At 43.0% G+C, this 13,298-nt stretch overlaps 1 protein-coding gene across 2 annotated transcripts in view; it reads left to right on the top strand.

Moving 5' to 3' along the window:
- LDAH (lipid droplet associated hydrolase) overlaps positions 1 to 13,298 on the top strand; it is a 339,733-nt gene that overhangs the window by 282,256 nt on the left and 44,179 nt on the right. The window contains exon 7 of one of the 2 annotated variants that reach the window (XM_075341149.1): positions 2,077 to 5,317. The exons of the other annotated variant lie outside the window; for it this stretch is intronic. Coding sequence (XP_075197264.1) covers positions 2,077 to 2,265 — 189 coding nt within the window. The 3' untranslated portion in view covers positions 2,266 to 5,317. Of the gene's footprint in view, positions 1 to 2,076; positions 5,318 to 13,298 lie in introns of those variants that run through there. 2 annotated transcript variants of the gene reach the window in all.

Genomic DNA, 13,298 nt, shown 5'->3' with positions numbered 1-13,298 from the left:
GTTGAACATGTAAAACAGTTATACGTCCAAGCTTCCAGCTAAGATTTGATGGTGTGGAATCTGCCTTAGGCCCCCTTCTCACGTCCATGGAAAAAATGCACGTGTTGCACGGTCCATTTTCTCCATCCATGTGTACGTGTGTGTCATCCCTGTGTTGTCCGTGTGCCATCCGTGTGTGCGTGTATGAAGTCCTTGTGACATTCGTGTGAGCGGTACCAGAAAAAAACACATGATATTGCAATGAATTTTTTTAATGTGATTTAAAGGGAACCTGTCACCACTTTTTTGGCGTATAAGCTGCGGCCACCACCAAAGGGCTCTTATATACAGTATTCTAACATGCTGTATATAAGAGCCCAGGCCGTTGTGAGAACATAAAAAACACTTTATAATACTTACCTAACGGTTGCGCGGTTGGCCATATGGGTGTCACTGTTGTCCGGTGCCGACGCCGCCTCTTTTGGCCGTCTTCGTCCTCTCTCTGAAGCCTGTGTGCATGACACATCTACGTCATACACACTCGCCGGTCTTGTGCAGGCGCACTACAATACTTTGATCTGCCCTGCTCTGGACCTGAATGCTGGCGAGTGTTTATGACGTCGGACGCGTCATGCACCGCGGCTAGAGAAGAAGGAGAACAAAGAAAGCTGAAAGAGGCGGCGCCGGCACCGGAGAACGGAGACGCCCATATGGCCAACCTCGCGACCGTTAGGTAAGTATTATAAAGTGTTTTTTATGTTCTCACAGCGGCCTGGGCTCTTCTTCCCGATTGACCCAGTGCGATACAAGGTACAGCTGATAACTGAGGATTTAAGCCCGCAGCAGCTGCTTATGAAAAATAGGGTGGAAACTCACATAATTTTATCCTTTAATAATTAATTAAACTAAATAGCTGTACAACGAGTGAATGTTTTTGTACGCTTAAAACATTTATTTCTGTATCATCCGTTTTGTCCGGTATGTGTCACACGATTGCCATTCGTGTGCTGTCCATATTTGATCTGCGCTGTCGGAGAAAAACGCACCTGTCTCTGTATGTATCACACAGACACACAGTTGTTTCACAGGAGCACAAGGTCCGTGTGAAAATACGGATGTGTGAAGATCCCCTAAAACAGTACTTTATTTCTATTAATTAAAACGGTATAGGCGACGAGGAGCAGGGGGCACCCTAAACATTACGGTGCAACTCCGCTGGTAGGCAGGTGACAGTGAGGGCCAATTGACAGACATAGTGCCCCTGATTACTAATTCAATCTTTGTAAGTAGCGGTGAACACTGTCACCCCGTTTACCACTTTATTGTACCCTACCTTACTTCTTGCACCTCACCCCCTTCACTTGATTACAATCTGATAGAATTATATAGATGATTCTGGGGTATACCGTTTTAATTAATAGAAATAAAGTACTGTTTTAGGGGATTTTTTTTCTTTGGTCTTTATATTATTCATTCCTCTTTTTGATTATTTATTTTTTTTTTTATGTGTGAAAATCCCCATTGATTCTAAATAGTATGCGTGTGATCGTGAAAACGGACACCACACGTACTAGAAACATGGACGTGTAAAGTGGGCCTTAAGAAGGCTTTACAGAAGCATAAAATTTGTTTTCGTGCACATGCATATAGATTATTGTTGGTTAGTGTGCTGTCTATGAACTGAAAATATTTGCAAACTGTAAAACTGGAGCTCAGATCTTCCGATATGGACTTCCCCTTTAAGTTGTAGTGAATGCCAGTCAGATTGTGAATAAAAGCTCTGTTAACAATACTCCAAGTGAAGAATAAACTCCTACATCTGCTTGTGTTATTTTCAGTGGAGAAATAGCTTTTTTTTGTATTAATTTGTATATTTCTACCCTTTGGTGATATTATTTTCTTGAAACGTTCAGCGTGCACATTTATTAAATATTAGTTTCTTATCTTCAGGCACTTGGCATCCATATTGTAGAAAATCTTTCCTTTGCTTTTTATTTTAACCAGAGCGAAATATATTCTGCATAACTAACAGATCCACAATGTGATGGCGCAACTGAAATTCTAATATCAATGTTCTTTCTGTTCCCCTCTTTTCAGTTGATTTTCTACTATGGCGCTGTAGACAACTGGTGCCCTGTCCAGTATTATGAAGATATTAGGAAGGATTTCCCCAAAGGCAATATCTGGCTGTGCAATAAAGGATATAGACATGCCTTCGTCTTGGACTCCAGCAAAGAAGTAGCCTCCTTGGTTATAAACTGGCTAAATGAACAACCGAGCCTCTGAGCTGTCTTCCTTTCCCCAAAAAAAAAATATTTGCCATTGTATCTCGGTTTTTTTGGTCACAGCTTAAAGATCAAAAAATGATGGGTATCACAGCTTAGATATACTTTAGAATCAATCATGGCTCTTTCATTGCTAGCTTGGATACACGTGACCATTTGGCTGTACATAAGGCCCAGAAGTGACAATCGGGGAAATGTGCAACCTGTTGAGAGTTTTTGATGAGGTTTGTATCTTGGTGGCGCAAAGTGAAGATTGCTCTAACCTTCAATAATTCAATGGGAACATAAAAACTACTGAGAAATCTGATCGAATCTCACTAATACGAGATTGTATAGTTGATAAGTGTTTAATGATTGTACATGTTGTTGGTTTTTTATCTTAATTTAATCAAATATGCCAGCAGTATTCAAAAATATAGACGTGTCCTCTAAGGGGCATCAATGTTTCATAGAGTAAAAACATGTAAAATGTAGAGCAGTTCCAACTAAGTTTGGACCAAGTGGAAATCCTGAAAATTCTCATTCCAAACAAACTTCCTCTTTTTAAAGGCAAAAGTTTACAGATCAATTTTTTTACAGAGATGTGTTAAAGGGAACCTGTCACCAGATTTGGGGCCTATAAGCTGCGACCACCACCAGTGGGCTCTTACATGCAACATATGAAGGGCGCACTTTGATCTGCCCTGCTCATGGCAGATCAAAGTATTGTAGTGCGCCTCGCAGGACCTCAATACCGGCCTGTGTACATGACGTAGGACACGTTATGGATGCTGGCTTCAGAAGAAGGAGGATCAAGATGGCTAAAAGCGGAGGCGCCGTTCCCGTAAAACGGAGCCACCCATTTGACCAGTCTGCATCGGAGTGACCTCCTAGGTGAGTATTATAAAGAGTTTTTTATGTTCTACACAGTGGCCTTGGCTCTTATATACAGCATGCTAGAATGTTGTATATAAGAGTCCACTGGTGGTGGCTGCAGTTTATAGGCCCCAAATCTGGTGACGTGTTCCCTTTAAATGCTTTACCGATTCCAAAGTTGGCAATATCATTAACTCCAGATGTGTCCACCCTTACTTTTCCTCAAACTTTATTAAGAACTCTTTCAATATAAATTGAATACAATATCTCAACTTGTTAGCAATACTTTCTACAGGCTGCAACACACATCACAACCACGAGGTGGCCATATTTACATACACATATAACATCTCCCGACAAAGCATCAAAAAATCTGTTTGTTTGTTTTTTGTTGTTTTTTTTTTTTTTTAAACCTGGTGATCTTGCACCATACATCTTAAGCTGGGTTCACACATAGCGACAGCGACAACGACGTCGCTGTTATGTCACCATTTTCTGTGACGCAACAGCGGCCTTGTAAGTCGCTGTTATGATCGCTGCTTAGCTGTCAAACACAGCAGACGCAGCAGCGATCATAACGACACGCGTCGCTGTGCTACATGTGCAGGGAGCCGCGCACACTGCTTAGCGCTGGCTCCCTGCACTCCTAGCTACAGTACACATCGGGTTAATTACCCAATGTGTACTGCAGCTACATGTGCAGAGAGCAGGGAGCCGGCACTGGCAGCGAGAGCAGCGGACGCTGGTAACAAAGGTAAATATCGGGTAACCAGGGAAAGGTCTTCCCTTGGTTATCCGATGTTTACCCTGGTTACAGCTTACCGCAGCTGCCAGATGCCGGCTCCTGCTCCCTACTCGCTTCATTTCGTCGCTCTCTCGCTGTCACACACAGCGATGTGTGCGTCACAGCGGGAGAGCGACGAGCGAAAAATGAAGCTGAACATTCAGCAACGACCGGCGACCTCACAGCAGGGGCCAGCTCGTTGCTGGATGTCACACACAGCGACGGGACGTCGCTGCTACATCACAGGAAATGGTGACGTAGCAGCGACGTCGTTGTCGTCGTCGCTGTGTGTGACACCACCTTTAAGATTTGTCGAGTGAAGAGGAAATGTAAATATGGACACAACTGTGAATGTGTAATTGTTTCTGGAGGTCTCAGAACTGGAGATATGTGAGATAAAGAGGTAGATTCAGGGAATAATCTTAGATTCTGGATTCCAGTTGAGGAACACTAGAGTTATCATCAACCATCGCTTCAAGTGGCTGAGAATGCAAATGCAGAAATGATAGACATGGCACTAACATACATAACCCTTCTGTAGTATCTGAGGTTACAGCTTATAGTTTATGACTGTTATTCGAAATTGTATTTATTTGGCATCAGGTACTAACATGGTCTACTTTTTACTCTTCCATGTGTGGTAATACAGTATATGCAGACCAAAATGGAGTTATGTAAATAGTTCCCATCACTTGTGCTCTATATTGGTATTCTAGTGATTTTATACAGTTCTTAACATACGCTGAGGAAATGCGCAAAATGATTTAGCATGGATTATACAGTACAATTGGTGCATTTACCAGTTGGGAGTCTAAGCAAAAAAAATGAAAAATTCCATAAAAATACATCCTCATTTATCAAATATGTTCTAATGATTTTTAAAGGTATAAAATGGAAATCTTAATTTTTGGATTTGAAAAGTGATTTTACATTTATGAAATGAACTTCATTATCTTGCTGGCTTCTTAATACCAACAGTAAGCAAGATGTCAATTTATGTGCCAACGAATTCCATGGACAATCCTGGACTCTACATCCATTTATGGGGAATGTATGGATTTTTATTCCATGTTGCTAATATTTGGTAAAAGCTAAAGGGTTGAACTTTGGCCAAGATTAGGCTTTCATCTATTACATTTTATTAAAGCTGTGGCTAATGAAACACATCTGAAGAATTTACCAAATGAATCTGTGGCATGAGCCTGAGCTTCTGTTAGCAGCATTTAAATATACACTTTACAGAATCCACCGAGACCACAGGAACCTGCAGATGACCCATTAATTTTTATGGGGACAGTGTTGTGGGCATGCCCTGTGTTGAGATAATGGTGCAGGAAGGAGGAGGTAATGATATGTGACCTTCATCTATTGTGAATGGTGCTGTCTAATGATGAGCGAGTTTCAAAATACTCGGATTCGCAATACTCATAACGAGTACTGTGGAATACTCGCGTATTCATTCTGAATAGTGTGTGCAATGCAAGTCAATGTGGAATACTCGCAATGTAACGAGTAACTCGAATGCCGTACTTTTCGTTCGAGTAGCAAATAGTACAGCATTCGGGTTACTCATTACATTGTGTGTTTTCCCCATTGACTTGCATTGCACACATTATTCGGAACGAATACGCGAGTATTAGACAGTACTCGTTACAAGTATCGCAAATCTGAGTATTTCGAAACTCGCTCATCATTAGTGCTGTCTGAATTCAGGTGTTATTTATCGTTTTAATCCTGTCTGATGATAATGAGATGAGTGCTGAGAAGTGATCCTTACGGAACAGAAACTATGTGACTCAGTGGTCACAAATTTGTAGAAAAATGTTTGGTAATTTTCAGATTACTCTTATCTTTAAAATGGAAAATTGAAGAGTTGACTTTAGTGAGAAGAAGGATGGCTCTCAGGGACACAGCCATAAAAATGAGTTTGCGTTTGGTGAACAGATATTTGTGGCTACTTCACAATAGACAAGTATGTTCGGCCAAGCATGCATGTTATGTCAATGGGAAGAGGAGGAATAAACTGGCTTATCTCACTCGGGAAGAAAAGAACAAGCTTGTTGAAATCCAACTTACCTGATCTCTCTTTCTCCCAATATCTACCATCAAAGATCATTCAGCACACCCCTGTTTTTTTGGATATGGCCAGCTTCAAAATTATACCATTATTATTGCAATGAAAGAGAAGTTCTTGACTTCACTCAGCAAGTTGAATAAGAGACCTTACCACCATTAGTGACCAGATGGTGCTTACATTGACTAGAAGGTTCAAGAAGTAAAGTACAAGAAATTTTATTTATCTCTGGGGAAAAAAAACCATTTGGAAAAAAGGAAGTAAAAAAAAAAAGGACTAAAACACCACCAAATCTACTCACATATATGGAAATTCCATGGGAATCGGTATCTTGGCCATCTTTATCTTCTGATTTCGGTAAAGAACTTGCTTTCCTTATTCCATGATACAATATTCATATTAAATTTCCAAAACGTTTTGAGCCTCAGTGCTCTTACATCATGTCCCTGCGTGAAAAAACTGAAAGTTCCATAAACAGTCCAAGAAGACTGCAATTCTTTCCAAGTGACCCGGTCTGGTAATTCTTATGCGTTAAAGTAGTAAATTGTTAGGAAATTAAGCTCCGATTATCTGGATCATTCCAAGAGGTGAAGATGTTCGGCAATAAAAACAGAGATCTCGGTTGGGTGGTCCGAATTATTTATGAGGGGCTGAATATCTTTTATTGTAGACCCTCCCCTAACTTTTTTTATCTAAGAAATGACTAGTTTATCTTTGCTTGCGTGTCCTTATGATTGGGCTTCATTTTATGAGTTGCTTTTTCTTCCCAGTTTGTATTAAACATAGCATGCAGACGCAGAACGTCCACCAAAGAAATGTCATTTTTTTTTTGTTTCTGCCAACAGTTCCAGCTGTTGACTCCCACGGTGGGTCACAAATGTACGCCAAACATCAGTACATTTTTTTCCTACGAGAAAAAGTACTAAAAGAATTCAGACTTACAGCTCGACAGGAAAAGCAAGTTTAATAGATTTGTTTCTACAGATACTGCATGTCGGAGAACACCTTAGATACCACAAAGCTTTACTTTGCTATGTTGCTGTTTTACTTCAGAAATAAATTCTCCCCCAAATTCTACAACTGTGCATGATTTAATATGATAGAAATGAAGTAAAAATTACACATTTCTGGCAACTCAAACAATGTATACAGTTTTGCATAAATAAAAGTTATTGTTTTATCTAGGGTACTAAATCATAGAAATGTGCTCGACTGGTAAAAAAAACGTATGGTTTATGCTTCAAAAATTGAACATTGCAATGGTAAAAAAATTATTTGTGTGGTAATGCAAATAATTGATATCTTCTGGTCTTTCTATTAAAAAAAATTGCTTGTATTATGGGAAACTTTTCTTCCGTCCTCCATCAGGATACATAGTTGATGACATAAGTTTGCATACACGTTCCGCATTCATTAAAACTCAGTTTTCACAATTCTTAACTTTAACACGTCATATCCCTTCTCTTATGTTAGAATAATGCTAGAGTCAATGATTTATTTCTGCTTCTATGTCTTTCATCCCAGTAGCTTGTTGTCACGGGAGTTATGAGTAACTGAGCAGAGGCACGTAGACTGGCCCTCAGACTGGGCACCTTGCGCTGTCCCTTATGCCAGAGGTACGCTCAATGGTAGAGAGGTCTGGACCGCCAGCGTGACCGTAACTCCTGTCCATACCCTGGTCTGACATCCCCTCTCCCCCAACCCTGTGGAGAGGCAGCACCAAAGTAACAGACCCCGCAAATAACACAGACAGGGGAGAACTAAAACATACACACTGCAATCAGACACAGGGGAGAGACAACACATGCACAGGAAGAAATAAGATACAGGGAGGAAATAAACTGACAACAGGGATATTTCCACCACACACCAAATATCATACAACTGATCACCAGTAACAGGATCACACCCTAAGACCAGAATCGCTGGAGCTATTATCAGCAATATGGGACTGGAACCAGAACCATATAAAGGGTGGAGGTGGCTGGGAGTAATCATTAGCAATCTGAGCTCCTAGCAGCAGTTCACAAGCCAGCAGGGATTAGCTCCTGCTGGAGTCATGACGAGTGAACATGAAAACAGTCGACACCTGACTCTAGCTGTCCAACTAAGAGACATCAGGTTGCCTGTCAGACTCTGCAGTGTGCAGAGTGTGATGCTGCCATAACACCTAGGGACTGCATAGCAGAACATCCCATGACACTTGTGTACATGTGTTAGGGGGGGTGTTACACGCTACGATATATCGGGCGATATGTCGTCGGGGTCACGGATTCCGTGACGCACATCCGGCATCGTTTGACATATCGTAGCGTGTGACAGCTATGAGCGACTGTTAACGAGCAAAAATACTCACCTACTTGTTGCTCGTTGACACATCGCTCATTTTCATAAAATCGTTCCTCCTTCTGCGCGCCGGTTGTTCATCGTTCCCGAGGCAGCACACATCGCTCCGTGTGACACCTCGGGAACAACGAACTGCAGCTTACCTGCGGCCGCCGGCAATGCGGAAGGAAGGAGGTGGGCCGGATTTTTACATCTCGCTCATCTCCGCCCCTCCGCTTCTATTGGGCGGCCTCTGTGTGACGTCGCTGTGACGCCAAACGTCCCTCTCCCTTCAGGAAGAGGATGTTCACCGCCCACAGCGAGGTCATTCGGGAGGTAAGTACGTGTGACGGGGGTTAACGACTTTGTGCGACACGGGCAACAAATTGCCTGTGACACACAAACGATGGGGGCGCGTGTGATCGCTCATGCGATCGCACAATATATCGTCCCGTGTAACGGGGCCTTTAGTCTTTGATGGCATTGCTCTAAAATTGTGCATTTTGGGTACAATGTTTCAGGTAGCCTTCCATAAGCTTCTCACAATATGTTGCTGACATTTTCGTCCAATGCTCCTGACAGAAATCTGCTTGTACGTTCTTCTTCAGTACTGCCCAGATATTTTCTTTGGGGTTGAAATCATGACTTTATAATATCCACTCCATTATTTTAACTTTGTTGTCATTAAGCCATTTTGCCACAACTTTGTAAGTACCCTTGAAGTCATTGTCCATTTAGAAGTCCCAGTTGCACCCTAAGTTTAACTTCTTTCTTATTTTTTAAGATCTTCCTTCAATATCTGTGCATAATTGTCCTTCCTCTTACTATCATCCATCCTGCTGCAAAGCACCTCACAACTTGATACTGCCACCCCTTTTTGAGGCTGCCTTCTATCATTGGGATGGTGTTCTTTAGCTTCAAACCTCTACATTTAAGCTGGCTTTACACGCTACGAGATCGATACAGCAATTTAATCTCAATACATAAAAATGGTTTTTGTCACACAGTGTTTCTCTCAAAACTCGACGAGTGTCATGGCGGCATCAGACACTGTTCAGACCACAAACTCTGACACGCCTTACTATGCTTTCTCTGGTGCTTCTGAGTTGCACAGGCAGGCTTGGGCATCAACCAGCTGTGTGCTCATTAGTGATCAGACTAGCATGAGTTACCTTCTGGATCACATGTTGTAGGAAACCTATCACATGTACTCCTTGCCTTTTTAAGATGGAAAAATGTGTCTTCCTATGCCGACTATAGCTTTATGCTAAATCGGTCCATGTGCTGTTGTTTTCCAGTCTGGCGATTTACTGCGTGTTGCTTGGTCTGCTGTGGAATTCCTCCTGTCGTCTGGTTATTTCCTCCCTGCTTTAGGGGTGCTTCACACACAGCGAGCTCGCTGCCGAGATCGCTGCTGAGTCACGCTTTTTGTGACGCAGCAGTGACCTCATTAGCGATCTCGCTGTGTGTGACACTGAGCAGCGATCTGGCCCCTGCTGCGAGATCGCTGCTCGTTACACACAGCCCTGGTTCGTTTTCTTCAAAGGCGCTCTCCCACTGTGACACACAGATCGCTGTGTGTGACAGCGAGAGAGCGACGAAATGAAGCGAGCAGGGTGCAGGAGCCGGCATCTGGCAGCTGCGGTAAGCTGTAACCAAGATAAACATCGGGTAACCAAGGTAGTTACCCGATATTTACCTTAGTTACCAGCCTCCGCAGCTCTCACGCTGCCTGTGCTGCCGGCTCCGGCTCTCTGCACATGTAGCTGCTGTACACATCGGGTTAATTAACCCGATGTGTACTGTAGCTAGGAGAGCAAGGAGCCAGCGCTAAGCAGTGTGCGCGGCTCCCTGCTCTCTGCACATGTAGCTGCATTACACATCGGGTTAATTAACCCGATGTGTACTGTAGCTAGGAGAGCAAGGAGCCAGCGCTAAGCTAAGCGGTGTGCGCTGGTAACTAATGTAAACATCGGGTAACCATACCCGATGTTTACCTTAGTTACCAGTGTCCGCAGCTTCCAGACGCCGGCTCCGTGCAAGCGCTTGCACGTCGCTGCTGGCTGGGGGCTGGTCGCTGGTGAGATCTGCCTGTTTGACAGCTCACCAGCGACCATGTAGCGATGCAGCAGCGATCCTGACCAGGTCAGATCGCTGGTCGGATCACTGCTGCATCGCTAAAGTGTGAAGGTACCCTTAGTTTTCCTCCTTATCACTTGTATGATTACTCTGTGTGATAAAGTTTTATTTTCCTCTGTTTATCTATCACTGTTGGTATTTATACGCTTATGTCCCGCCCCCTGACGAAGAGGACTGCGATCGTAAGAAGAGATGAGGCGCCTGATCAAGATCAGTGACTCCTATCGGACTGGACTGCCCCCCAGATGAGTATATTAAAAGGTCTTTTTTTTTAGTATACAAATTGGATGGGGACTTAGGCGGGCTATACACACTGCAACATCGCTAGCAATTGCTAGCGATGTCGAGCGCGATAGCATCCGCCCCCGTCATACATGTGATTTCTGGTGCTTGCTGCCGTAGCGAACATTATCGCTACGGCAGCTTCACACGCACATACCTGGTCGGCGACGTCGCTGTGACCACCGAACAATCCCTCCTTCAAGGAGGAGGTGCGTTCGGCGTCACAGCGACATCACTGCGGCGTCGCTAAGCGGCCGGCCAATAGAAGCGGTGGGGCAGAGATGAGCGGGACACAACATCCCGCCCACCTTCTTCTTTCCGCATTCCTGGTGGACGCAGGTAAGGAGATGTTTGTCGTTCCTGAGGTGTCACACACAGCGATGTGTGGTGCTGCAGGAACAACAAACAACATCGTATCGGCAGCAGTAACGACATTATGGAAATTAACGACGTGACACAAATCAGCGATTTTTTTACGCTTTTGCGCTCGTTCATCGTCGCACCTAGGATTTACACATTAGCGATGTCGCTACCAACACCGGATGTGCGTCACTAACGACGTGACCCCGACGATATATCGGTAGTGATGTCGCAACGTGTAAAGCCCGCCTTATAAACAGCATTCTAGAGTACTGCATATATGGGCTTACTTGTGGTGGCCGCAGTTTGTGAGGGAAAAACCTGGTGACAGGTTCCCTTTAAAGTAAAGCCACATGTACATTTCCAATTCACTCAAATTATAACAATCCAAAATAGTTTGATTTGTAATAATATTATAGTTACTTATATAACGCCATCGTATGCCGCAGAATTTTTACAGACATCAACGTCAGTGTCACCAACAGGGTTCCCAATCTATAATCTAAATTCGCCATCAGTATCTCTTTGAAGTGTGGGAAGAAATCAGAGAACCCGGAGGAAACCCATGGAGAACTCTTTGCAGATGTTGAACTTTGTGGGCTATGAACCCAGGTCACCAACCAAGTTTTGAACACTACTTGTCATCATACAACAGATACATAAAATTTTCAGTGCATAAGAATAATCCCAGAAGGTAAGTTACAAACTTTGTGGTAAAGGAACAAGATATAAGAAAAATCAAAGCCTTCGAAATGTGGTGCTGGAGAAGGATGGTATCAATACCAAGAATAAACAAATCAATTTTTTAACAAATCAAGCCAGACATGTCAAACGAAGTAAGGATCATCAAGCTATGACTTGCCTACTTTGGACACATCATATGAAATGCGTAATCACTGGAGAAGGACCATATGGTCGGAAGAGTAGAAGGAACGAGGTGAAGAGGAAGACCAGCAACTCGAGAGCTTGGTACTATCAAGATAATGGCTAAGAAGACACTGGTGGACCTATCTAGGCTGCACAAGATCAATCTTCCTACAAAGCATTTATCCATCAAAGTGCCAGTGCTCAAGTTCGTGCTGAAGGCCGTTAAATAATAATAAATACAGTCATATGAAAAAGTTTGGGCACCCCTATTAATGTTAACCTTTTTTCTTTATAACAAATTGGGTTTTTGCAACAGCTATTTCAGTTTCATATATCTAATAACTGATAGACTGAGTAATATTTCTGGATTCAAATGAGGTTTATTGTACTAACAGAAAATCTGCAATCCGCATTTAAACAAAATTTGACCGGTGCAAAAGTATGGGCACCTCAACATAAAAGTGACATTAATATTTTGTAGATCCTCCTTTTGCAAATTTAACAGCCTCTAGTCGCTTCCTGTAGCTTTTAATGAGCTCCTGGATCCTGGATGAAGGTATATTTGACCATTCCTGTTTACAAAACAATTCCAGTTCAGTTAAGTTTGATGGTCGCCGAGCATGGACAGCACGCTTCAAATCATCCCACAGATTTTAAATGATATTCAGGTCTGGGGACTGGGATGGCCATTCCAGAACATTGTAATTGTTCCTCTGCATGAATGCCTGAGTATATTTGGAGCGGTGTTTTGGATCATTGTCTTGCTGAAATATCCATCCCCTGCGTAACTTCAACTTCGTCAGTGATTCTTGCACATTATTGTCAAGAATCTGCTGATACTGAGTTGAATCCATGCGACCCTCAACTTTAACAAGATTCCCGGTGCCGGCATTGGCCACACAGCCCCAAAGCATGATGGAACCTCCACCAAATTTTACTGTGGGTAGCAAGTGCTTTTCTTGGAATGCTGTGTATTTTTGCCTCCATGCATAACGCCTTTTTGTATGACCAAACAACTCAACCTTTGTTTCATCAGTCCATAGGACCTTCCAATATATAACTGGCTTGTCCAAATGTGCTTTTGCATACCTCAAGTGACTCTGTTTGTGGCGTGCTTGCAGAAACCGCTTCTTTCACATCACTCTCCCATACAGCTTCTCCTTGTGCAACGTGCGCTGTATTGTTGACCGATGCACATTGACATCATCTGCAGCAAGATGATGCTGCAGGTCTTTGGAGGTGGTCTGTGGATTGTCCTTGACTGTTCTCACCATTCTTCCTCTCTGCCTTTCTGATATTTTTCTTGGTCTGCCACTTCTGGGCTTAACAAGAACTGTACCTGTGTTCT

This window comes from Anomaloglossus baeobatrachus, chromosome 3 (genome assembly GCF_048569485.1).
Source record: "Anomaloglossus baeobatrachus isolate aAnoBae1 chromosome 3, aAnoBae1.hap1, whole genome shotgun sequence".
Taxonomy (NCBI): domain Eukaryota; kingdom Metazoa; phylum Chordata; class Amphibia; order Anura; family Aromobatidae; genus Anomaloglossus; species Anomaloglossus baeobatrachus.
Note: the sequence above shows the minus strand (reverse complement) of the source record. Positions and strands in the feature narration are given on the sequence as shown.